Below are 26,349 nucleotides of genomic sequence, written 5' to 3'. Positions count from 1 at the left end.
GGCAATCTGAAGGGCTGCAACCAGGACCCTTGCTGACCATCCAGGGCCAAGAAGAAAGAAGATAGAAGAGCCCCTGAGGACCGGCTGCCAGGTGACCATCCTCCCACCAGCTTTCCATTGGCCTCATCGGCATCGGCTGAAGAAAAAGTGTGAGTCACCCCTTTAAGTATTTTTTTGGCCTTTCTTAGTTTAGTTTGCATTTTGCTGCTGGGTGGGGAACCAGCTCTCCAAACCGAGACTGTCCCTTCCTGGGACCCTTCCTTTATATCCACGTTGTGGGCACCCTCAAAGCGGGAAATTTTAAGTTTTCTAAAGGGGAGTTAAAGAGGTTTATTCATTGGGTTTTTAAGTACTTTAAAGTAACTCCTGATTCTGTTAAGTCAGGGAATTTTTGGGATAATGTGGGGAAAAAGTTATACACTGCTCTTAGCGGGGGGAGATTTATCAGTTGCCAAGTTTTTTCCTTTGTTGCAAACCATTATACTTCCTGTTGAGAAAGAGGGAAAAAGGGTTGATGAAGTTTCGGGTCCCCAGTTGAAATCCCCGTCCCCGTTACCCTCTCCAAGTTGTTAGCGTTCAGGAACACACATAATCACAGATTGATTATATGCAGGTACTTTATTGAAGCGCACGGGAACTAGGGGTATCAGCAACCCAAATCTAGCTCCATTGTCTTTGTCTAAAGTGCACATATTTATACAATTTCAGCTGTAGCAGTAATCACTGTAACAACCTTATCAATATTGCTTCATTAATAAATCTTCATTAACTTTATCGATATTGCTTCATGAGAGTTAGCTCATCCTTGTACGAACATGTACAAATCTTATCTCTGGGTGGGTATCTTGGAGACCCCAAGTACCAGCTCCCTTTACCGTAAAAATTTCAGCTTTCTAGACATCCCTAGTACCAAGCATTCTTGAGGCCTACCTCTACAAGATTTTAAGAAACATTTTCAGAAACATTTAACCCCATAGTAACAAAGTGTTCCTAAACCCTCTTCCCTACCCGAGGGACAGCTGGCGGGTGGACGTAGCCTACAGGCACAGGGTTGCTGCCGTCTCCCTGACACCCCCCTATAGCCACCTCTATACCCTTATCAGGACAGCACTGGCCATGCTGCTCTGGACCTTTCCTCTACCCTCCTCCCTATGCCCACTTACCTGGTTGTATCCCCCCCGGTTCTTAACGTTGGCAAAGATGGTGCTGGCAATGTGGCCAGCCCCGCCATCTTGTCTCCTTCACAACCAGGTTTTCCCGTCCTTTCACCTCAAAATGGCCACTTTCCCGCCTCTACCCCTCCTCTTCCTGCCACGCCCTTCTCCTCTTCCCCTCCCACCGCATCACTGGGTGTAACCACCTTGGGCCCCTCCCCTTCCATCGGGAAACCCCTCCCCGTCACGGACTCCAGTCCCGGCCCTTCCAACCAGAGCTCCACCCCCAACGGCATTCCCACCACCAGCCCCCCCAGCACTGGGACCAGAAGTGGTAATGACGGCAACTGGAATGAAGACATCTTGGCTTCCTTAGCCACTCACAAGCGAGCCAGTACCGGTTGCCCAAAATGGCCATGCACTGTCATCAGGTACCCAGGACATCAGGTACTCATCTCCACCAGGAGATGAGGACAGTGAGTCCTCATATTCAGATTCTGAATATGAGGACCACTGGGCCGAGGTACAGAGGGAAGCCACACAGGCAGGGGACTCAGCCCAGTCCAAAAAGACCTTAGTCTTCCCTGTAGTACATAAGAAGGACAGGGCAGGGGCACTCATTAACGTGTGGGAGTCCTTATAGTGTAAGTAGAGAGTTGCAGGAACTTTGCAAGGCTGCGGAAGAACATGGCCAGGGCTCTCATTTCTTCAAACATTTACTGGAAGCCACCTTCACAGCCCATGTCTTGATGCCCCATGACATTAAAAATATCATGAACTGTCTTCTCTCCCCAGCAGAATATATGCTGTGGGAGAGGCAGTGGAAAAAACATCTAAAGCAATTGGCAGATGTATACACCAAAGATGCCAACCAACCAAATTTAACCCGGGAACAACTGGCAGGAGAAGGTGATTTCCAGAAGCACTGAGATCAGGCCCAAGAGCTGCCCAAGGCAGCCCTACATGACATTGCCCATGCTGCCAAGGTATCTCTTTTTACCACTGCTGATGACAAAGTGCCAATGCAGTGCTTCACCAACATCAAACAAGGGGCAAGTGAATCCTTTATCAAATATGTAGATAAATTAAAATTGGCCATTGAAAAGCAAATAGAGAGCCCTCAGGCACAAAAGGAATTATCAGTAAAAATAGCAATGGCCAATGCTAATTCAGAGTGCAAAGCAGTCTTACGGGCCCTTCCACTTGACCTCAAACCGACCATAGATCAGATGGCTGAAGCCTGCACCAAGCACTTCTCTGCCTCAAGTGAGAATACGGTAGCACTTGCAGTCGCAAAGGGAGTGGCAGAAGAGATGAATGCAGTAGAGAGATTGAGAGACTCAAGCACAAGCCGCTGCTTTAATTGCGGCAAACCTGGACATTTTTTCAAAGACTGCCTGGAGACACATTGTGGCAAGTCTGGACATCTTTTCAAAAGCTGCCCAGAGAGACATTTTCTACAACCACCTACCCACCAATGGTTACCCAGATCAAATTGGCGTTCGGGAAACTCCAAGCAGAGCGCAGAATGGCCCTGCGCTCTGACATCAAATCAAATGCCACACCACTCCACCCCTCCTGCCAAACCCACCATCCTGCCTCCACGGGGACCATGATCTCAGACCCAGCAGGTGGAGCGATTCAGATGGGAACCTGACACCAATTGGTAACCAGACTCTCCTTGCAGCTTAAGGGTGACTGTTTATATTTCCACAGGGAAATGTGCACCACCAGGTGGTCCCTCCAACATTTTAATACTTGGGAATCCAATTAACTCTCTGGGACAAGTCCACATAACTCCAGAAGTCCAGACCTTACACCCAAGAGGTGAAATTTTCATCTCTTTAACTTGCACAGACCCTCCTTATTTTTTAAAACAGCAGACTCCAGTGGCACAAGCCTTTTTGTTACCAAATGACTGTCCAGAACAGGTTCTCCTCAATCCCACCACCATGTGGACTCAGGTTGTGGGCTCCAACAAGCCTGTCATGGACTGCAGCCTGTTCTGTAAAGGGGAAAAGATCCATTGCCCAGGAATGCTGGACACTGGAGCAGACGTTACCATCATTGCCCGTTCCCAGTGGCCAGCCAAATGGGAATTGCAGCCTGTGGCGGGGATGATTTCGGGAATTGGCGGAGTGGCAGTGTCTATGAGAAGCAGGCACAATGTAATAGCAGAAGGTCCCGAGGGAAAAATGGCGACCATCAGGCCATTTGTTGTGAGGGCACCAATCACTCTCTGGGGAAGGGATCTCCTATCCCAATGGGGGGGCTTCTTTGCGTATTCCCAGTAGGGATTTTTAGTGGGGGTCACTGAAGAGCGCACTAAGCCCACCATCCCCCAACTCACCTGGAAACAGCACCATCCAGTGTGGGTTGATCAGGCCCCTTTCCGAAACCAAACTGCGCGCACTAGAAGCCCTCGTGGAGGAGCAGCTTGCCAAGGGCCATATTACAGAGACCAACAGCCCTTGGAACTCCCCTGTCTTTGTTTTAAGCAAACCAGGCAAAGACAGGTGGAGACTCCTCCATGACCTCCGAAAAATCAATGAGGTCATTGAGGATATGGGCCCCCTCCAGCCTGGTATGCCCTCACTTTCCATGCTTCCTCGGGACTGGAAGCTTGCAATCATAGACATCAAAGATTGCTTTTTTAACATCCCTCTCCATTCTCGAGACGCTCCCAGGTTTGCATTTTCGGTTCCCTCCCCGAACAGACAGGCACCTCTAAAAAGGTACCATTGGCTTGCTCTCCTGCAAAAGATGAAAAATTCTCCCACCATCTGCCAATGGTAAGTAGCCCACATCCCGTCCCCAGTGAGGGTCCTGTTCCCAGATGCAGTCATTCTACATTACATGGATGACATCCTGGTTTGTGCCACTGATGATGACTACCTGAACCGGACTTTACAAAAAACTATCCAGACAATTGAGGATGCTGGATTTGAGATCCGTGAGGACAAGATCCAGCACACCTGCCCTTGGACCTACCTGGGACTCCAGATCTGTGAGCGGACCATCGTGCCCCAGCAGCTGACCATCAAAGACGACCCCAAGACCCTGTGGGGCCTACAGCAGCTCTGCGGGTCCATCAACTGGATACGTCCTCTGCTTGGGGTAACGATGGATGTCCTCGCGCCCCTCTTCAACCTGCTCCGTGGCAGTGAGGCCCTCGACTCACCGCGCTCCCTTACACCGGAGGCCTGGGAATCCATCACCAAGGTCCAGGAGGCCCTGTCTTCGTGGCAAGCCCACCGCTATGAGCCCAGCCTGCCCTTCCAGCTGGTTATCCTGGGTAAGGCCCCGCGCTTACACGCGCTCGTTTTCCAATGGGACATGGCATTGAAAGATCTACTCCTTATCATCAAGTGGATTTTCACAATCAGCCCACCAAAACTATCACGACTATCACGACTCCACAGGAAATCATGGCTGAACTCATTAAAAAAGCAAGAGGCTGTCTCCGCACTCTTGTGGAGTGTGAGTTCACATGCATTTTCCTTCCATTGACAACTGGGGATTTGGAGCCTTTACTCCAAACCAATGAGAGCCTTCAGTTCACTCTCGATAGCTATTCAGGCCAGATTTCTATACATCCACCTGGCCACAAACTATTCAAAACCACATTTAATTTGGTACCCAAATTATTACAGGGCAAAACACCACTCAAGGCTCTGACAGTTTTTACAGATGGCTTGGGGAAATCCCACAAGTCACTAATGACTTGGAAGGACCCCAGGACACAGAAATGGGAATCTGATGTCCAAGTGGTCGAGGGATTACCACAGATTGCTGAATTGGCAGCCGTCGTCAGAGCTTTTGAGAAATTCTCTGAGCCTTTTAATTTGGTCACAGATTCGGCTTATGTGGCTGGAATAGCTATGAGAGCAGAACATGCATTTTTAAAAGAAGTCTCTAACCCAAATTTATACAAATTGCTTTCTGAATTAATATATCTCATCTCCCACAGAAAGCAACCATACTATGTCATGAATGTAAGGTCACACACAGACCTCCCAGGTGCCATCGCGGAGGGTAACAAGAGAGCAGACACCTTAGCCATGCCTGCTGGAGCAGCCATAGTCCCGTACATACTTGCGCAAGCAAAATTGTCCCACCAATTTTATCATCAGAACGTCCCTGCCTTGATGAGGATGTTCAAGTTACCCAGGGATCAGGCCAGGGCAATAGTTGCCACCTGTCCCAATTGTCAATCTTTTCAAATTCCAGCCATGAACTCTGGGGCTAACCCCCAAGGACTCAACAGCTGCCAAATTTGGCAGACGGATGTTACCCACGTCCCATCCTTCGGGAGAGTTAAATATGTTCACGTTTCAGTGGACACCTTTTCTGGCAGTGTTAGCCTCAGCCCATGCGGGAGAAAATGCCAAACATACCATCCAACATTTTCTCCTTGTGTTTGCTACCCTGGGAATCCCCCAGCAAATAAAAACAGATAATGGACCCGCTTACACCTCTCACAAGTTGAGAGATTTCTTCAGCCAGTGGGGGGTGAGGCATACCACAGGCATACCTCACTCTCCCACAGGGCAATCAATTGTGGAAAGGACACACCAGAACCTTAAGAGAGTCCTTGATCAGCAGCAGGGAGGAACAGAGATCATTCCTCCCATTGAGAGGCTCTGTAAGGCTCTGTATGTTATGAATTTTCTGAATTGTTCATCTACAGAGCCTGACCCCCCTGTGATACGGCACTTCTCTAATTCGACCCATGCCAAATTCACAGAAAAGCTGCCGATGCTGATCAAAGACCCCGAATCACAGCAAACACTGGGACCTTTCCCATTGATTACCTGGGGGAGAGGGTATGCTTGTGTGTCGACTCCATCTGGTCCTAGGTGGCTCCCAGGGAAAAATATAAAATCATACTTAGGCCCTGAAAACCCTGCACCAGAACCAGATCAATCAGAATCTCCTGAGACCCACACAGGTTCTCAAAAACAACAAGCCACCGCAGCCTGGAGACGGAGATGTCGCCGGAGTCCACTGAGCCGGCCCGCTACCAGACCATCGATCAGACGGCGACCGACACAGCTTACCACCAGACCACCCACTTCATATAAGCCAAATCGTCCTGCCACCAGGACTACAAAAAGACAAGAGCCAATGTCCACCCCAATGTTGTGAAACGTACAAGTTCCTCTAACTCCTTTCCCTTCCCTTTTCCCTCCCCCTCTTCCCTTTCTCACCTTAAATACCTACCCTTAAACTACCCACTTGCTAATTTGCACTAGATGCACCTTAATGCTGCTGCTGCTGGTGTCTGGTCATGTGTCTCCTATGCACAAAATGACCCCGCCAGCAAACCACTACCTCATCCCCAATACCTGTTCCTCATTTTTTTTTTTTTTGAAAGGTGGGGAGAGACAGGAGTAGAAAGTGGGAGAAGGAAAAATAACATCTTTCCTTGCTCAGCCCTAATCTGTTTTACATTCATTTACAGACCATGGAATTTAACACCATCCTTGTGTTCCTGGCCACCTGGATGCTCCTGACAACATCAGCCGTGGATGCCTGGCTAGTAGCACAGCCCCGGGAGAATGTGTGGATCACTCTTGCCAAGACTCTAAGACAAGAGCACATGTGCTTGTCCATGGGCAGTGCCACCAACCCTCTGTCATCCTGCCTGATAGGGATTCCTTTGAAGCCCCATGAATATCCTTTCACAGGGAAAAAACCCAACCCAGTAGACATTTGGGACGAGTGGACAAGGACCTTGCCCCATGCACCAGAGGAACCCCAGGAATTGGAGCTTTTGGTGTCCTCCAAGGCTACCTATTGTATAAATTTTGACTATCGTCCAGTAGTAGACCAGGCATGGCCTGCCTCGGAATACCACAGGGCAATGAAATCAAAGAAAATTGTGACCCCCAACAGTAAAATTTACAGCCAATCTAAATGGTGCAATTATACTAGCAGTACACTATCTGCTTCCTCTCACCATCCCAGAGTGCTTCCCCGGGGAGTGTTCTTGATCTGTGGGGATAGAGTGTGGGCAGGCATCCCTTCCCGACTCCAGGGAGGTCCTTGCACGCTTGGACAGCTTACCATCCTCACTCCAAATTCAACTCTGATGTATGATGGGCAAAGAAAAAATGAATTGGCCCGCCAAAAGAGAGATCTCACCCAATTAGATGAAAATTGTGATAGCCAAATTGATGATTGGTCATATACGAAGAGGGTAGTGATGGCATTTTTGCCATGGGTAGCTGCTGCTAAAGCTCTCGGTGAGCTTTCTCATCTGGAATGTTGGCTTGGTAAGGAGGCCAACCTGACCTCCTCTGTCTTGAGCGACCTCTTAGCGGATGAAGAGACTGTTAGGCACACCACTCTACAAAACCGGGCTGCCATAGACTTTCTTCTCCTGGTCCATGAACACAGTTGCAAGGAGTTCGACGGGCTGTGCTGCTTTCACCTGTCCAACCACGGCGAAAGCATCCATGCGCGCATCCAAAAGACCAGCAACATGGTACTGGAACTCAAAAGAGAAAAGGAGCCCCAGTGGTTTGAGGACCATTTTGGAAGCTGGGGACTCAAAGGATGGGTTGCCTCCCTCCTTACATACATCTTTTGGATTTTTTTAATTATCATCATTGTGTAATGTATGTTCTCCTGTTTCAAAAAGTTGCTAACTAGGTTTCTGGGAGATGCCTTTTATTAAATAAAGAAGCAGGAGTTGTGGAGGACGGGAAACCAGCCAATTCAGAGATTCTGGCTCTCCCCTGGGGAGCTTCTCCCTAGGCAAGACACTTTGTCTCATGAAGAGAAAAGGTGTCACTCCCAGAGGCCTTAGAGTTGAACACGTTAATATGTTGCACCCCATTGGTTTCCCTCCATGTCAGTCCACCCCGATATATGTATCCAAGTTTCCCCCGCCCCTCTCCTTCCCTATAAATACCCCGGTTTTCCTCCTGTTGGAGAGCTGCTGTCACTGGTTGCCTTCACTGAGGGCCCGGCTGTTGCAGTGCATCTAAAAATCTTGGTACCTCCCAAGGGTAAAACTCACCTCTGGTTTGTGTAATGTTAGTTCCTACCTGAAAACCTTCTTTCCCTTCCCCCTTCCCATTGGCTGTGACCTCCCTGTATCCCCTGATCACCCCTGCCCCCTGGTATAAGAGATAAGACCGAGAGCATTTCGCTCTCTCTCTTGCCCCGGATGGACAACAGACAATAAACCCGGGATTATTCCAGCAAGTTTGAGCCTCCTGTGTCTAGATACTTTGAGTCCGTGTTGTATCCACTCCAGGACCCCCTCCACCACCTGTGTTCTGAGATGATCCCGACTCTCACCACCGGGGGTGGGACAGAGGGGTCTCCCTGGAGGAGGAACACCTGCAACACCCTGCTATAATAAAAGCTATTTCTCAGTGGAATGCCATACAGCTCTCTAGTCTCTCTTTCTGTGTTGCCTGCACACTGCCGCTGAGCTGAGATCACTCACTGGGCAAAGGATGCTTCGTCTGTGCCCCTGGGCAGTCCTTTTCAGGACGGCTTCTTCAGGGTAGTCGTGGCACCCCTGCCACCTCCACCGCCACGGCACCAATGAGGAAAGGAATTGTCTAATCCACTTCATCTGAACAAACAAAACACAGTTCTGCAGGGCCATTTCTGCAGGGGCTTCATTCATTCCCTTTCTTTTCAAATAATGGGGATTGAGTGTCTGGGCACCTCCCAAGGAAAGAGCTCAGCCTTACTTTGGATCGGGTGGAGATCCACATTTAAGCTCAGAAAAAGGGAGCAATTCTTGTGTTCTTTTCCTCTGGTTTGGTAACAAACTGATGTGCATCGTGTCCCAAGCAGTGTGAACTTGATGCCCTGTAGACATGGTATCATACAGGTAAATGGCAAAGAATTTGAAAAGCAAACAGGCCTGGGAGAAACCTGGGCACCACACAGCACTCACTGTGCAGGTGTCTCATTTTATATCTCATCTCTGCAGGTAAAAATGATGCAAAGTAAAATGTCTCACCTGTTTCATTACAGCCTCTGACTTGTAACTGAGTCTGTCAAGAATGCCAGCAAATTAATACAAGAACTCAGAGACATTATTAAAAACAGAGGTTTGGAAAGGGTGGTTGAGCAGGGTTTACTCTATGCTTTATTCATGATAAAATAAAATCTATCATATTGGAATGCATTCCTCAAAACTTTTACTGGCTTGCAAATAAAGCACAGCCTGTGAATATATGTTGTTTTCCAGCAGCTGAAGTCCAAAGGGAAGCTGCTCTAAAGAGGAAAAAAAAGGGCGGTGAGGGCTCAAACTTGCTCAGGTCTTGCCTAAGTCAGATGTAGATTTTTGTGCCACTCACTTATTTTTTTTCACATTTTTTCCAATATAATTCCAGGAGTAAAAACAACCCCACCTGAAGATGATTTGGATAACAAGGTATGCTCCATTTCCTTACACAATGACTGATGTCCACATGTACCCCCCCACTGAGGCGAGCTCCCAGCTCACAGTCCCACTCCTGGTCCCCCTGGAACAGCTGTGTGCCAGCAGCCCCAGCCCATGCACAAACATTCCTTGCCAATCACTGTCCACAGGATTTTTCCTGAGGGCAAGGCAATCCAGCTCACAGTTCTCACACCCTCTATATTCATATATAGTTTTGCCTGGAATTGATTTGTGTTCTGAACAATTCCAAAATTGTGGTCACCTGGAAACCTCATAAATGGTTTAAATCACCTTTTTGATTTTCCTGGGGAAAATAAGCAAACTTCCCTTGTCTCCAAACCAGGTAATGAGTACTTTTGCTTTCCAGCACAACCCAGGGTGCCAATGAAACTGGGACCCAAGTGATCAGAGTGCTCCATGAGGACACAGCAAGAAGAGACAGAGAAGTAGATGAGACAGTTGCCTGGCCAGGGTGATCCCATGAAAGCACAAAGCAATTTCATAATCAAACCCTTCTGTTAAGAGAGTTCTAATATTGCAAAAGGCACAAAACAGGAGCTTCAAGACACCAACTTTCCCCAGAAGTCCTTTGGTTCTCAAGAACATTTTTAGAACATCCAGGACTGTTATCATACCCATGTCTGATCAGCCTTTGGAGTGTGCTTGCCTTGGGAGCAACATATCCAAATTTCATATTGACCTCCTTCTGCCATGAAAAGAGCAGGAAGAAGGCACAGAGCAAATGAAACTGATTCACATCCCAGGAAACTACTCGCTATAAAATGTTTCAAACACATTAAAAAGGCTCAAGGATAAATTCAGTGCTAATTCAGCTGGGTTCAGCTGACCCATTGGAAAATGGAGCAGCACCAGTGCCAAGAGACATTTCCACTGTTGCCACTCAATCTCCCTTTGTTTTGGTGGCATTACTGAAAGCATGTCAATCCTTAAAGGTCACTGCATCCTCTGTCCTGAACCCTTGCCTTAGAAAGGTGTGAATTCATGCAGTTAAACCTAAAATAGAAACAGGAACAGCTTCAGGGAATTGCCTCCTCCAGAAATGTCAGCAAATGCAAAAAGGCTGAGGTTGACAAAGGTTCTCTGTTCCGTAGGCTGCTCTCACCTGGACCAAAAGGTACTTCACGCAACAGAAAGAAAAATAACACAAATTCTTAGCAAAGACGGTTTATGTGCTAAAAACAAAAAGAGCACTTAGTTGATGCATAAAATCTCCACCTGGTGGTGAATCCTGCCACAGCAAACTTCCATTTCTAAGAAAAATTCCTTTTCCAACATATAACCAGCTCTTTACCTGAGATAATCCCAAAGCAACAAGTGGGGCAGGGCAGCCTTCAAAGAAGCAGCACTGTTGTATCTCCCTGATTTTTCACTGTTTTGCAAAACTGAAGAATCCCTTCAATTCTACTGCAGCTGACAGTCACACAAGTGACCTTCCTCAGCTAAAATCAGACTGGAGAGAGTTCACATCATGCTGAATACAGTATTGGTTGTAAGGTGGGGGGTGCTGACTGGTTTTCCTGCTGCAGAAGTACTGCTTCCCAGGAAGAAACATCCTCTCCAAAGCCTGGAGTTCTGCCCTGTTTCTTGGTTTACATATTAATTATAATAATTGAAAACTTTAAGCATCATGAGTTATCTATATCTCTAGGGTCTTCTAAATTACAGCACAGTCACCTTTGTATTATCATTTTAGGGGTGATTGTCTGGCTGCACACAATTACTTCAGTTTTCCCCTTAATGTTGCTGGTTCTACACTCTAGAAACATTTTCCTATGCACCTTATTTAAACACAGTGTCTCATTTGCCTGCTCTTTGCAGTAAAGTCTTACCATGTCATAGCATCCACAAAAGCTTTGTGAGATTGAACAAAATCAGTGTGAGATGGACATATGAAATATATGTGAATATGTGTAGACTTTTGATCTACGGTGCTGTGCATGCCTTAGGCTCATGCCTTGGATAACCAGCATTCCATAATTAATTTATTTGGCTTATGCAAGAACAAGATATCACCTTTTTTACACTTGACAAGACTGAGCAAGACGTGGCTGTGGCCACAGACTCCAGTGGCCCCTGGTTCAGCTGGGCTGACAGACATCCTCTGCTTAAGTGTTTGACCCAGCCTGTGGTTTCTGCATGCAAATGTATAAAGAAATATTATCTGCCTTCTCTTGATTATGCAGCTTTTTGTGTACCAGTCCTAAAACATCCAGGAAGACCCACTACTGATGCACACAAATTAGTCACTGACCACAATACACTTTGGGGCCAAAAATAAGATTGTTTAAATCAGCCTGATTCCACTTTCTGTCATGCCACGCATTTGCAATTCAAACACCATCAGCCTCGCAAGCTATCTTTGTTGAAGCCACTATGGGTTTTTGGTGTTTAATGCTGACCTCGAGGGCGAAAGTGCTGCTCCACACTGCACGGTTGCACAACCACATGACATCCTCCTGCTTTCATTGCCGTTCCTCACGCAACAGGGACTAAAAATAGTTACAAAGCATTCTGATTAATAAAACATAATCTATGACCAAAAGGCAAAGTATTCTCAAAGAAAAGACGGAATTTTTGTTTACAGTGCAACTAGCGGGGGGGGGGGGGGGGGGGGGGGCGGCGGGAGAAAAGGGTAGGGGTTGGTGCTGGGGGGAATTTAAAGGAAAAGTGTTGGGGAAAAGCCACTGTTTGTTCCAAAAATGCCTAATAACACGATTTGGTCCTCTCAGACACACTAAATTCCTTAAAACTAAGCTAAAACGAAACTCCCCCCAGCATTCCTTCCTTCCCGCTGTGCGTGGCGCTTCGCAGCGCGGGTGCCCTGCAGCCCGTGTGCGATCGCAGCCCTCTGACCTCCTGCCTGATGAATGAAATAAAATAAATAGCAAGGCGTCAATCAGCGGAGCCCCGCGCTGGCAGGAGCTCGGAGTGGCAGGGCGCCAGCCCCGTGCCGTCCCCTCAGCCGGTGACAGGCCGTCCCTCACACCTGCCTCAAGCGGGGCCAGGCCGGGGCGGGCCGGGGCGGGCCGGGGCGGGAAGAGAAATTCCCCGCTGGGTTCGTGCTTCCGGCCAGTGACTCAGCCGGGCTCCCCTGTACACTGCCATAAATACGGGATGTGCAGCAGGGGACGGCACTTGGAGCTGCCGAGCCAGCCCCGCCAGCCCAGCCCCGCCATGCCGCTGCTGCCCCTGGCCCTGCTGGCCGCGCTGCTGGCCGCCGGCCGCGCCGGTGAGTCCGCCCCGCGCTCCGCATTAACGCGCGCTCTGCCTTTCTGCTTTTCGTGCTCCTCGCTCTCTTGCCATCTCTCTGCTGTGGATGGGTGCCAAGCCCCCGCTGGCCTGTGAGGGATGGTCTCCCCTTCTGAGGGGGGTTATTGCTGGCAGCAGGCAAGAGGCGAATTGCTGCGCTTTTCAAAGCTGCTCCCTGGTAGCCCAGATGTTACCGTGGATGGTTGGTCGCTGTGATGCCTTCTGATCAGCGTTAAACTCCAGAGCATTCTCGTTCCTTGTCTAAAGTCCTGGGGAGGTGGGAGTGTATTGCAGAGGTGCTAACCCGAGCTCTGATTCCCCCGCAGCCAACCCTTGCTGCTCGAACCCCTGCCAGAACAGAGGTGTCTGCATGAGCGCTGGGCCAGATCGCTACGAGTGCGACTGCACCAGGACAGGCTACTACGGGCAGAACTGCACCACACGTGAGTATCCCGCACCCCTCTCTGTGGAAATGAAACGCATGATCCAGTTCCAGCATTGCAGGTTATCCTCCATAAGGTAATTAATAATAACCTTCCCATTGTCGCTTGCAGCGGAATTCTTCACGTGGCTGAGGCTAGCACTGAAACCATCACCAAACACTGTCCACTACATCCTCACCCACTACCAAGCAGCCTGGAATATCATCAACAACATTCCCTTCCTACGGGACACTATTATGAGATATGTACTAACTTGTAAGTGTGAGTTGTCTCTTCCAGTCCTCTTAGAGCTTATTCCAGAATATTGCACTGAATTGATCTGTCTACAAACCAAACAGCCTAAATTGCACTGCAGTTAAAAGAGCAAAATTTAAGATTTCTGCATGATGCAAGCTTGTGTGAAACATGCTGAAGTGCATCTTAATTCTGCTTTCTGCAGGAGTCCAGGATTTTTCTGACATGAACTTGGCACCCCATTGCTCATGTCGATAATGAGATCTAGCTGATCAGCTAGGATCCAGTTCTGTTATTCAGTAACTGTAATAATTTTTAACATCAGTAACTGATATGTGTGGAATGTACAACTGCTGCCAAATATATGCAAAAGATCTGGCTTTGTGATTTACTTTTTGAGACTAAAATGTACAGTTAAAAATAACTAAATACTTATTTGTCTTACAGCAAGATCACACTTGATTGACAGCCCACCAACTTACAATAGTGACTACAGTTACAAAAGCTGGGAAGCTTATTCCAATCTTTCCTACTACACGAGAAGCCTTCCACCAGTAGGACTTGACTGCCCAACACCAATGGGTATTAAAGGTGAGCAATAAACCAGATACATAATGATTGCTTGGTCTTTTCTAAGAGGAAAAAATAAGTAGTAGTTCCTATGAGATCTGCTTGTCTGTAACCTTTTTTCAGTGTAGTTGACTTTAGGAATAACCATGTTTTGGATATGTTGTTTAAAGATCTTAAAGATATTGTTCTGGTTCTTGCTATTGAGTTACATGCTAAAAGCAGGGGATTTAGAAATTTCTAATAAAATCAAGAAGGTGATTTTAGAAAAGTAGGTAATTCCTCTTGTTTGTATGCTGCTGTCATTATATTCCACTGAAAGTCTTAAGCCTTTTTGTTAGGAATAAACTTCAGTATTGCATAAAGGGTTGTCTTGAGTATCTCACTGTCTGTTTCTCTCACAGGCAAGAAAGAGCTCCCAGATTCAAATCTGATTGTGGAGAAGTTTCTGCTGAGGAGAAAGTTTATTCCTGACCCGCAAGGCACAAATGTGATGTTCACATTCTTTGCCCAGCACTTCACCCACCAGTTCTTCAAGACGGACCACAAGCGGGGCCCTGCCTTCACCAGAGCGCTCGGCCACGGGGTATGGTCACAGCTGGGGACACAGCTCGGGACACAGCCCATGCTCTTCGGGAGCTGCTGAGCGGCTGGAATGGCCAGAACGGCATCCTGCGAGTTGCCAGGGCACATGTGTGCACACACTGTGCCACAATCCCATGGGATTACCCCTTCTGTAACTTCAGGCCAAATTCCAGTGTTCGCTAGTGTCTCCTCCTGGGTCAGAACCTGTGCTCTGCACAAGTGGTTCTGTTTAAAATATCTGTCCAGAGATCTCTTACTGTTCCCAAAAATCTGCTTTCACCTAAAGCATGTTAGATGTAGTGCATATCGAAAGCTTCTCTTGTCTTTGTCAGTTCCAAAGAGCTGTATCCAGCATTTAAGTATTGCTTATGTACTGCTAATAGCCTTAGTTTAAAAAGAACGTCAAAAGCAGACTTGGATTTAAGATCTTTACCTACAAGATAGGCATCCTTTGGACAAAGAGTTCTTCACTGTGTTACTCTTATGTCCAAACCAAATCTAGAAATTGTGTGTGTATATATAGAAAGCTGTCTGCATAATAAAAAGTTGCTGACACTATAAACAGAGTCCTCTTAAATTGCCAATGTAACAACCTCCTCTTATACAGACATGGCTCCAGTTGCCAGGAAATAATTTGGCTTCATCTTAAATATCAATCCATGATACTTATAAGGTAGTGATAATATAATTAAAAGGTAAACATCGAGGGGTTGGACTCTTATTGGTATCCAGAGAAGTGGGACTTATCCTAAAATAGCAAAAAATTCAGGTTGGCTTCATGTCCCAAATGCTTTTATTTTACAGGTTGACTTGAACCACATTTATGGAGAGACTCTGGAGAGACAACTTAAACTGAGGCTTCGAAAGGATGGAAAGCTAAAATACCAGGTATGTCTTAGCTCAGAATTCCTACCTTCTTACTGGATGGCATAAATTTCCTAAATTAGTGCTGTGTGAATGCTGTAGGTGATGTAAAGTGTGAGTCAGAGCTGAGAAAGTCGACAGAGCTTAACCAAAGTATCGTAGCTCACAACCTGGTTTTTCCCCATTACACAGATGATCAATGGAGAAATGTACCCGCCGACGGTGCGGGACACACAGGCAGAGATGCTGTACCCGCCCCACGTGCCTGAGCACCTGCAGTTCTCCGTGGGGCAGGAGGTGTTCGGGCTGGTGCCAGGGCTGATGATGTATGCCACGATCTGGCTGCGCGAGCACAACCGCGTCTGCGATGTGCTCAAGCACCAGCACCCCGACTGGGACGACGAGCAGCTTTTCCAGACCACCCGTCTCATACTGATAGGTGAGAGCCCCTGCTGCTATGTGCAGCTCCAGCTCGAGCCTGCATGGCTGGAGTGAGGGGAAAGCTATCCTGTAAATTGGGGTGTGAGTGGCTCCTTCATGGCTTGTCACTGGGATTGGGTTGAGGTGCAGCTTCCCCCCAGCTCTGCTAAAGATGGAAATGAAGAAAACTCAGGGACACTCAATTCCCTTGTCTGAGGGAAGCAGAACTGAAAGCAGTGAAAAGACTGGAAGCTCAGGTTCCTTTCTCAGAGAAAGCCTGTGAAGCTGGATGACCTCAGGCTCCCTGATCTGGGGTTCTGGGGTTTTTTTTCCCCCTAGGGTTGGGTCAGCTCAGGTATGCTTTAAAAGAAAGGCTGTGATTAAGTCTAAAGTTCAGAAGGTTATGTAAAATGTAACTGCATAGTTCTCCTGTCTAATTGTGTGCCCAGTGGTATTTCATCTTATGTAAATGGTGACGTGCTCTAAGCTGGAAAAACCTTGCCACAACTGAAACCATAAATCAAGACAATTGTATTATGTAGTTTAGAAGCTGAGATTTGCTTTCAGACATCAACTCTATCCTAGAAATATCCCTCTATCGTAGATATAATGAAAAATTGAACACAGGGTAAATACTGGTGTGTGCTGTTCTGTGGAGTGTGCAAGGAATTGTGTCTTGGGAGTGGGAAATCAGGCTGTAGAAAACACCTCACTACCCACAGCCCAGAATTCTCGGGATTTGAAGTACTGTTTCACCCTTTAGTCACATAAAATACATTGCTTCCTAGGAGAGATTACAGAAAAGTGTTTGTTGTCCTGATCACTGTAGTATGTTTTATAACAGTTCAGAAAGGGTGTTTTCCCTGCCACTGAGGAGAAGCAGTGCCAACAGTTCTCTCCTGTTCCTTTGTCCAACAGGAGAGACAATCAAGATCGTTATAGAGGACTATGTGCAGCACCTGAGCGGGTACCACTTCAAGCTGAAGTTTGACCCCGAGCTGCTCTTCAACCAGAGGTTCCAATACCAGAACCGCATTGCAGCTGAATTCAACACCCTGTACCACTGGCACCCACTGCTGCCTGACACCTTCCAGATCCATGACCAGGAGTACACCTTCCAGCAGTTCCTGTACAACAACTCCATCATGCTAGAGCATGGACTCTCCCATATGGTCAAATCTTTCTCCAAGCAAAGTGCTGGCAGGGTAGGTCCTTCCTCAAGTTCATTGTGAACTGACAGAGGCATGAGCTGGGGGTGGAACAAAGGAATGGGATAAAGCTATTTAAAACTAATCACTGGAAAGGCACAACTTCCTCATAACTTGTATCAGGAGATCTTACAGCTTTTTGTCTTTCATGAACAGGTTGCTGGTGGGAAGAATGTTCCTGCTGCAGTACAGAAAGTGGCAAAGGCCTCCATTGACCAAAGCAGACAGATGAGGTACCAGTCCTTGAACGAGTACAGGAAACGCTTCATGCTGAAACCATTCCGATCCTTCGAAGAGCTTACAGGTAACAATCCTCATCCTTCCCAGCAAATGAGAGACATTGTCTTAAAATGCCCACAGAGTCCTGCAGTGTCATTACTGGGCTTCAGTAGGACAGTCCTGCACAGAAAATGGGACTTTTCCACTTACAGTTTTCACTCATTGCAGGAGAAAAAGAGATGGCAGCGGAGCTGGAGGAGCTCTACGGGGACATTGATGCCATGGAGCTGTACCCAGGCCTGCTGGTGGAGAAGCCCCGGCCCGGGGCCATCTTTGGCGAGACCATGGTGGAAATGGGGGCACCATTCTCCCTGAAGGGTCTGATGGGCAATGCCATCTGCTCCCCTGAGTACTGGAAGCCCAGCACCTTCGGGGGCAAGGTGGGCTTTGACATCGTCAACACAGCCTCCCTGCAGAAGCTCATCTGCAACAACGTGAAGGGCTGTCCCTTCACTGCCTTCCACATCCTGCCTCCTGAGCCCACTGAGGCCACGATTAATGTTAGTACCTCAAAAACTGCCATGGAAGATATCAACCCCACGCTTCTGCTGAAAGAGCGCTCTGCCGAGCTGTAGAAATCCAGCTATCTATTTATTTATTTAACGGTGTTATTTATTCTATTTATGACTTAGTATTTAAAAAAACAACTTGAGCATCTTCATTGTGGGGGTTGCCTTAAGTTCCTTACTGAGGTAAGGCTTCCATGTACAAAAAGGGATTTTTTGTGTTTCAGCTTAACAGTGGTGAATCCCTTTTTTAAAATCTTCTGTAACAGAATGATGTATTCCAAAGTGGATAAAGGTTCCACCTTGTTTTTACTATTGTTTTAATACTTGATGAAGGGGAGTGGTGGTGATTCTGTCTGACAGTTTTCATAGGTCACATAACACTACAAAAGCAACTTTTTTTCTCAGCAACTTGAAAGCAGGTATTGACCTAAAAGTACAAGAAAAAATCTGACTCAATGAAAACTGCCAGAAGAGATTATGACTTTCATATGAGCACTCAAAAAATTAACAAAAAAAAAAAATACTTGAGACTCACTTCTTTATGTAAGGTCAGAAAATGCATTGCATTTGTTGTTGATACTACCTCTCCATCACTGCAGATAGGGCACTTTGTATCATAACTTAATGTCTCTTATGTGCAAATCCATTTCTGGATTTAGATGAAAGTAAATTTTTTTACAACTTTTTAAAAATATGTTTTTAATGTTTTAAATATTTAAAGTAAATTTTTTACAACTTTGAAAAAAATGTTTATAATGTTTTAAATATTTAAAGAAAATGGTACTTTTCCTGGATTCTACTTCTTTTTGAAGGAAGTGTGACAGATATATTAGTTGTGTAAGGGAGTGAGAATGAGATACTGAGCTTAGCAGTCATTGACTCTCAGGCTGCAATACAAGGCTGCTTGCATTTGGATAGGGGTGTTTCTTTTATGTAGCTCTGGGGAGGTCTTAAACTTAGCCTAAGGCACTGGGATTCTTTTCATAGCTGTAGTTCTCTGGACTACTTGATAATGTAATTTTAATGTCTGTTACTCTAAGTACAGGAGGACAGTATAGCTGGAGTTAGGGTGTGCTGTGGCTTTGTGCTCCCAAAAACAGGAGGGTGATAAACTGAGCAGCTCTGTAAATACAGAGAACTGAACACAAGAGATTCAGCAGCACTTCCAGGCACAGGAGGTAGCTCTGCCTGTGTGCACAAGCTGTACATATAACTTGTACTTCTATTTATTGGGGAGGGGGAGGAGGGATAATGGTTTATTTATAATTTATAAACAGAGGTGTTTTAAGTAAGTGGCTTAAGCTTCTTTAAAACTGGCCAGCACAAAATCTTCTAGACATATTTGTCCTAATCCATCAGTAAAATATCTAGTCTCATCTGGGCACATACGTTACACAGGATCTTGTATAGGACTTCAGACTTTGCATGTAAGGGTATCTTTTTTTAATTTCTAGAGAGGAAATGTAGAAGATGATCTTCCCATAAAAGCAGCTGGGGAACTATAGGGAAAAAGAAAATGTCACTTCAGACTGGACTAGAGCAGCAACCGGGTATTCTGTTCCCCTGCCCAAAATTCCTTGACTACTTGTGGAAAAGGACTTGAGTTTTCTATTTCATCTGCACTCTCAAGCACTTGTAGAGGCTTGTGCATTGTACCAGTTCTGGCAGCAGTGTAGTTTGTCTGTGGCTTCTGTTTCCATGGATTTGTGTAAAGCCAGCCATGCCTCATGCTGGATAGGTCTGTAATTGTGACCATGAACAGCAGAACCAAGCTCTCCTGCAGCCGTCAATGCCAGTGACTGATCTGGAGTGGTCCTTGGTATGGATGCTGTGGGAGCAAGAAGGGCATTCGTTTTCCTTTCTCTGTTTGAAGCATGAAGAAAGGAAAACCTTCTCTCTCCTTATATCCAAAGGTGGTCAGTACTGTATGTGCTAACGAGTGAACACTGTTCAGACACTTGTTCCTCATGCAAATTGTCCATCAGATCCAGCTCTGGGCACCCTTCAGAGCACCCTTCTGCCATTAACCCAGTAACAGGGTTTGGCAGAGTCAAAGGGAGGCAAGTCTGGACAGATCAAGTTATTTTGGGGTAGGTACAGAAGAATTTCTCAGAACATCTCACTTGAGTTAAGGTACAGGCTGCTTCAGCAAGGATTCCTGTGCACTCTGTGTTTTGTACTTTGCAGCCACTGAATGTGGATGTTTGAGATTATTTATTTAAAATTCTGTGAATTGTTTTTCACTTTATTTTTGTAGGACAACAATGTTGTTAAAATGCAATTGTTTATATAAATAAATTGAAAGCATTACCTTTATGGACTCCTTTGTGTTTTCCTTCAGCGGTATTTAGGATGGAACAGTTCTTTAATTGATTACATGGAGAATTACAGTGCATTACTAATTAGCAGCATTAAATTCTCTGATGTGTCAAACCCAAGATGCCTGTAGCTTAAATTGCCCAGATGGAGTTATTTTTTTCTCCTTTTGGCTTCAAGTGAAAAGGGGTTTTACTGCTCCATCCCTGGAGGAGTCAGCTCCTCTTATCCACAGCAGAGATGCCAGCACTGCCCTGGCAGCTTCAAAGGGAAAGTACAGTACTGGAGTTGCTCAACACCACCTTGGTGTAACTGACTTCCCTTCCTCTCTTCCCTTTTCCCAGGCTAGAACAGCCCAGAGCTGTTTCCTTTCATGCTCGACATTCTCCAGAATGGGAAACTGCTTTCGAATGCAAGTGACCACTAGACCAGAGCAGGGCTGTGCTTCCTGAAAGCTGGAGCAGGAGCATGGACATTGTATTCCCTCTCTTGCAGTGAGCATCTTTGAGACCACCCAGCCTCTGCCCTACATTTTCACCTTTGTTGAGAAAGAAGGGGAAGCTGGGAAGGAGACATCCCAGCCTGTCACTTACCACCTGCACCAGCCTCTGACCAAATGTCACCTCAGTCCCCCTCAATCATCCCAGTGCTGACTGTCCCCAGTACTCCCCCATCCCAATATTGGTGCCCTGTCCTTTCACAGCCTCTGCCTAGAGACCAACCCCAGTTCACACAGAGTCACCTTCCTTCCAGCCACCCGAAGTCCTCTTTGGTCCAAGCTCATCCCAGTGTCCCACATTACCAACAACTCTCCAGCCCTGAGAGTGGACAGTTGTGCCTCTGCTTTGGAGCTCATTTCCATCTCCACAGACGTGCAGTTCCTTTGCATTCCTCCTGTACCCAGGCACCTAAACATCTCCAGCAAATCTCCTCATCACTCAGTCCTAATCACTTCAGTGACCATCTTCAGTCCCAAAAATGCAACATCCTGAGGACCCTTGCAAAAGCATCACTCCAATGCCTCTCCAGGCTGTGGGTGAATGGGGGCAGGTGCAGACCACATGTGGGACTTCTTTTCTTTGACACCCAGTCAGTTCATTATCCCCACAGGGAATGCCACTTCCCTGTTTGGGGGGAAGCTGAGCAAGGGAGGAGTGAAGACAAAGCTGGTGGTTTCAGTGGGAGATGATGGGCAGTGATCAGGCAGCTGCAGGATCATCCATGGAGAAGGTGATTTGGGTGACTGCTGCCCTAATTAGGGAAGGCCCAGCCCGAATGGATTCAAGCATGATGGCTGAGATAGTTTGATTGAGGAGGAGCTCCTCCTTCCCTCTGAGCAGGGGCATGTCCCGATGACACAAAAGACAAGAATGCTTCCCAGAGGAAACCTGCCCTGCCAAATTCTTCCTCTCCAGCCTGGGTTGAGGGAACTGTTTTACCCTAGGCAGTGTGATAAAGGAGGGGGGCTCAGCAGGAAGTCCATCCAGGCTCATGAGAGCTCCGAGAGCTTCATGCTTTGGGAGCAGGTCACCTCCCATCCCTGCCAAAGGCTTTCCCCAGCATCATTCACTCTCTGCCCACTGTGCAGAAATTCCTTACCGTCCTGAGTCGGAGCCCTGCAGGCACCTGACCAGACTGCATTCTGTACCTGAGCTGACTTTTACACTGAGCTCCCAAGGCAACTGCTTTTCCAGATTCCAGGAGACTTTCCTGTAACAAGTATCCACAAGAAAAGAATCCTTTGGTTTTCAGCTTCAATCCAGAAAAGCTAAGAGGTGGCTTGGCTGGAGAGAGGGAATGGATCTGTCATGTTTCCTGCCTGTCCACAACCAATGAAATAGGTGAACAGCTCTGGAAAGCTTATTGCAAATCTGTGCTGTTCCCTTTGGAAGGCCAGGAAGGAAAACACCTATGTGTTGTAGGAATGTACATATAAGAAAGAAAAGAGCAGCCTGTAACTCTATGTTCTAAACATGGAAAAGGAGGTGAACTGAGATATCCTACCTCCTATGCTAAAATGCATGAAAAGAGCCACACAAGGCAGAAATGCAGCAATACCCGAAAGGAATATCATAGGGAGAAAACTCTCCAAAGGAAGAGCTGAGTGCTCATCTTCCTTTAATCTGGGATTTCAGTTTGCAGATAACATATTGAGGAGCAACAGGATTGCATTCCATTTGTCATTCTTTCTTCTGATCCTCTTGGTTTTTTCCTGTTAGCATAAAATCTGGGACTTCTGTGATTACTTTTAGAGTAAGTCCAGATATTTTCATTAATATTGGCAAGACTGATCACAACCAAAATCAAACCCAACCAAATTTTCCATTCTGCTATTTTCTTGTCTGAAAATTCTGGGTCCACACAGAAAATCTCAGTGTTCACATCCAGGCAAAGCTCGAGAAAGCAGAGCCAGAGGTGGCCTGGGCAACTTGAGAACTGAGTACTTTTGGGAGAGAACCTGTTAAAGCTGGTGAGATCTCACCAGTTTGCCATTGGGAGAGGGCAGGGTACAGAGCACTCTGAATTTGACTCATGCTGGTTACTTTTCTTCCAGCAGGCATTTCCCACTGGAGAGAAAGCAGGGCATGGAAACCCTAAACCTGGGGGATGAAGGCAAATAATGTTCAAAGCACCTGCTTTCAAACCAACCCATTACATACCCACTGAGGATTAAATTAAATTACTTAACACTTACCAGAGGGGCACTGGCAAAACATAAACTGTGACACAACCAGGAGCATCCTCTTGCAAGTGCCTCAGATCTTTACTTAATAGAATCACAGAATCAGGTTGGAAAAGACCTCCAAGATCAAAGTAGCAGCTCATTCTTCTGTCTCAGGACAAACCCCAAAATCCTTCCAAGACTGTGTGAGCTGCATTCCTACTCTGTATTTTATTTTCTCACAGTAACCAGGTGTAGCCCAGGCTCACTTCATGGTGGATGTAGGTGTGTACGAGCATCCCTGCCCAAACCTGCCCTGCTGACAGACAACTTTAACACCCATTTGTTTGCCCCAAAAGCACCGCGTTTGCGGTTGACTTTCCTCTGGGAGCACCTGAAACCTTTGAAACACACACACACACATACACACACACACACACACCCCAAAACTGCTAAAAGAGTGAAAGCAATGCTCAGGACACTGAGCAGCTGTGGGGGTGGGAAAGCACTTTCCCAAAATGGTCTCATCTTCCTTTCCCCTTTAGAGGATCTACCCAAAGAAATTATTCTATGGGCATTCCTCAAGGGAGCACCATGCAAGCCACACAGGCTTCAGCTAACAGGGATATCCCCAGAGTTATGCTGGCAGGTCCTTAGAGGTGGGAGATGAAACCGGGACCACCAGAAGTACCAGAACTTTGGGGTAAAAACCCAGCAAAATAATCTTTTAATGTGATTTTAAGCACTGAAACTTTCCAGTGAGCCATGACAGAGAAACAAAACATGGCTGTTCACCAGTAGCTCCAAAACCCTGCCCTGAGAACTGACGCAGCTCAGTGTCCTCGCAGTTGTGGCTTTCCAGCCTGTTGCCTAGACAAGATTAATTAATCCTGCCTAACAAATAATGGCAAAGTTTCTAAGTAGCACTGGTAGGTACTCATTAAAGCAAATCCTGGCTGAGCTGGCGCAGGGGTGAAATAGCAGCTCTTACACAAGGCAGGGATGTTCCATGTGGTGATGCCATCACATCCAGAACTATTACGTCCAGAGAAGCAGGGAGGGAGAAACCATTCCAGCTAAATCAGGGCTGGGATTTTTATAGCGTGGAGAATTCCAGTGAAGGTGGGAAAAAAGAAAACATTTTATAATTATAAATGGACTGAATTTTCTAAGTGACCAACTTATTGGTAGAATTTCAGGCAAACTCAGGCTGTATCACTGGCAGTGAGATAGTGAACCATCTTTTTACTGTTTGCTAGGTCAAGTGTTTCAGCATTTGTCATCATAACTGAACTAGGCTGGATGGGGAAAGATTTCCCAACCCAACCATGAAGAGGAAGACCTTTTTATAAATCAAGAAAAGGATTTAGCATAATTCCAAAGGGAAGATGACATTATTGTATTGTAAGAAACCTTGGATGTTCTACATAGTCTTCACTCTGTATCAGGAATGGTTTCATTATAAATTGAATCTCCAGATCAGTAGGTGGATCAATGTGGATAAAACACTGACCTGAAGTTTCCATGAGTTTTTCCTCAGTCTGAAGAAAGAAAAAGGATGCTCATCTAATTTTGAGGAAAATTTGAGGGGCATATGAACACTGTCCATGAAGTTAGTGTCTCCCATAAGTGCACAACAAAATCAGAATACTCAAGGAGAGATGGGACTTTGAAAAATGACTCTGTTTCAGCAGAGCCCAGGGATTTGGTTTCTGCAACTCCTGGGCACTCTTGAAAGCATCTCTGGAAATTTTCTGTCTGACAGTGAAGTCCACACTGCCGCCAGAGTGCAGGCAGGTTTTCTGGATCACTTAGGAAGGAGGTGCCAAATGTGAAAGGCTTTTCAGTTAAAATATTCCTTTAAATAGAAGAAAAATTAGGGCAGGCAATGGTTCACAGCAAGAAAAGATTGTTAGCATTTCACAGCCATGTTTTTAAAAGCAGCAGCAAAAATAATACCATTTCTCATGTGAATTGAGACTAAAAATCCCCAGGGTTCCTGAATTTTTAGGAAGTTGATTTCCTTTTTGAAGTTACTTCCTTGTTCACACTTTGTTGCAAATATTTCCCATAAATCCCTTTAAACCTTCTTTGCAAATAAGTGAATATTTACCACCATTTTCCTTAATATTTGTTTATTCAACAGCCAGGCTTCCAGTGCCTTCAGCTGGCACTGTTTGAGGTGGCATTGGTGAAATTGCACATGATTTGCATGACACTGGGCTATAATAAACATCATTTGCACTTCGCACCCTCCTTCTTCAGCGAATGCAATGGCAAGAGAGATTCAAAGCCCTTTCCCTATGGAATTTGTTATAGACTGAAAACGTGCGGGTGTGATTCAACACAAACCAGCACCTTGGGATGCTCTGCGCTCTGAAACAATCTGAAAAATTATTCTGCAACTGTGTATCATATTTCGAACTGACTTCTGAGAAACTCAAGAGCTTGTCTGCATCGCCTGACATTGCAAAAATGGACAGGGAAGCTCCCTAGAAAAGGTTCCCATGAGATTTCTGTCACTTCTGATTTCAGACAGATACTATGAAACCAAACTCCAAAATAGGATTTTAATTATATTTTAAATTTTTTTGTTCTCTTCACTTAGAGACCAGGAACCAGAATACAGACTGAGGAATGATTTCATAATAGTTTGTATGAGAAAAAAAATACATTGAGAGAAGGATGTGCTGTTCCCCATTGAATTAAATCTGTTTGCTCATTCTCAGTAACTACAAAATTTACTGGGGGAACTGGAAGTGAAGTAAATCATCTTGAATGACTAATAAAATTTTTATTTATTTGCCTCTAGCTCCATTTTCACAGGAAGATTCTTCCTTTAAAAAAGAAGCTACATTACTCATGAATCAACACCTGAATGGGTAGGCAACATGGGAGGTTATGATTAAGATTCTTTATTATTAAAGGGCCATAAATGCACACACTTTGACAGAGCAATCCATCATTGCCTGACTTGCACAAAGCCAGCCCCACCTTCCAGTTCACAGCCAGGTTCGATTCTCCTCAAATCAAATTCTTCTTACTCCACTGGTGATGTTTAATCAAAATTAATTTAATGACTGCACACTTTGAGTTTCCTAACAAGCCCTCTCCTCATTTTCCCTCCCTGCTTCTCATAACCCTGACAGGGCACAAGACTCCATGGTGATAAGTGAAGTGCATTTACTTGTAAAACAAGCTCATACAAGTAAATTTTTCTGCAAATTTTGCTTTTTCATTTTATTGGGCTACTTTTCACGAATTTAAAATGTATCTAAGGGCTTGAAAATTTGGACTTGAAGTCCCCCTCTATTTTTTTTCCAAACAACACTTTTCCAGTTCTATCCTCAGATCTATTTCTAAAGGAGGAATCTATTTTTAATGGAGACCATTCCTAGGGGAAAGGGACAGCTGCTTTGTGT

At 46.0% G+C, this 26,349-nt stretch overlaps 2 protein-coding genes across 3 annotated transcripts; both read left to right on the top strand.

Annotated features, from left to right (window-relative positions):
• The first annotated feature begins 605 nt into the window (after nt 1-605).
• Nucleotides 606-8,553, top strand: LOC147651473 (uncharacterized). Its single transcript, XM_086842761.1, has one exon. The coding sequence runs from the start codon at nt 6,622-6,624 to the stop codon at nt 7,774-7,776; it is 1,155 nt and encodes a 384-aa protein (XP_086698887.1). The 5' UTR covers nt 606-6,621; the 3' UTR covers nt 7,777-8,553.
• Nucleotides 8,554-12,398: 3,845 nt separating this feature from the next.
• PTGS2 (prostaglandin-endoperoxide synthase 2) lies at nt 12,399-20,265 on the top strand. Of its 2 annotated transcripts, XM_086842759.1 has the most exons (11): nt 12,651-12,820; nt 13,167-13,283; nt 13,395-13,538; nt 13,965-14,108; nt 14,489-14,670; nt 15,474-15,557; nt 15,726-15,972; nt 16,872-17,158; nt 17,318-17,465; nt 17,609-17,940; nt 19,404-20,265. In XM_086842759.1, the coding sequence occupies exons 1-11, from the start codon at nt 12,706-12,708 to the stop codon at nt 19,452-19,454; spliced, it is 1,851 nt and encodes a 616-aa protein (XP_086698885.1). In that variant the 5' UTR covers nt 12,651-12,705; the 3' UTR covers nt 19,455-20,265. The 2 variants fall into 2 exon arrangements, with proteins under 2 accessions (XP_086698886.1, XP_086698885.1); XM_086842760.1 differs by lacking the exon at nt 19,404-20,265 and having other exon boundaries at nt 12,399-12,820; nt 17,609-18,470.
• The last annotated feature ends 6,084 nt before the right edge of the window (nt 20,266-26,349 follow it).

This window comes from Cyanistes caeruleus, chromosome 9 (genome assembly GCF_971803275.1).
Source record: "Cyanistes caeruleus chromosome 9, bCyaCae1.hap1.1, whole genome shotgun sequence".
Lineage (NCBI taxonomy): Eukaryota > Metazoa > Chordata > Aves > Passeriformes > Paridae > Cyanistes > Cyanistes caeruleus.
The sequence above is the reverse complement of the archived record's forward strand: the minus strand, read 5'-3'. Positions and strand labels throughout refer to the sequence as shown.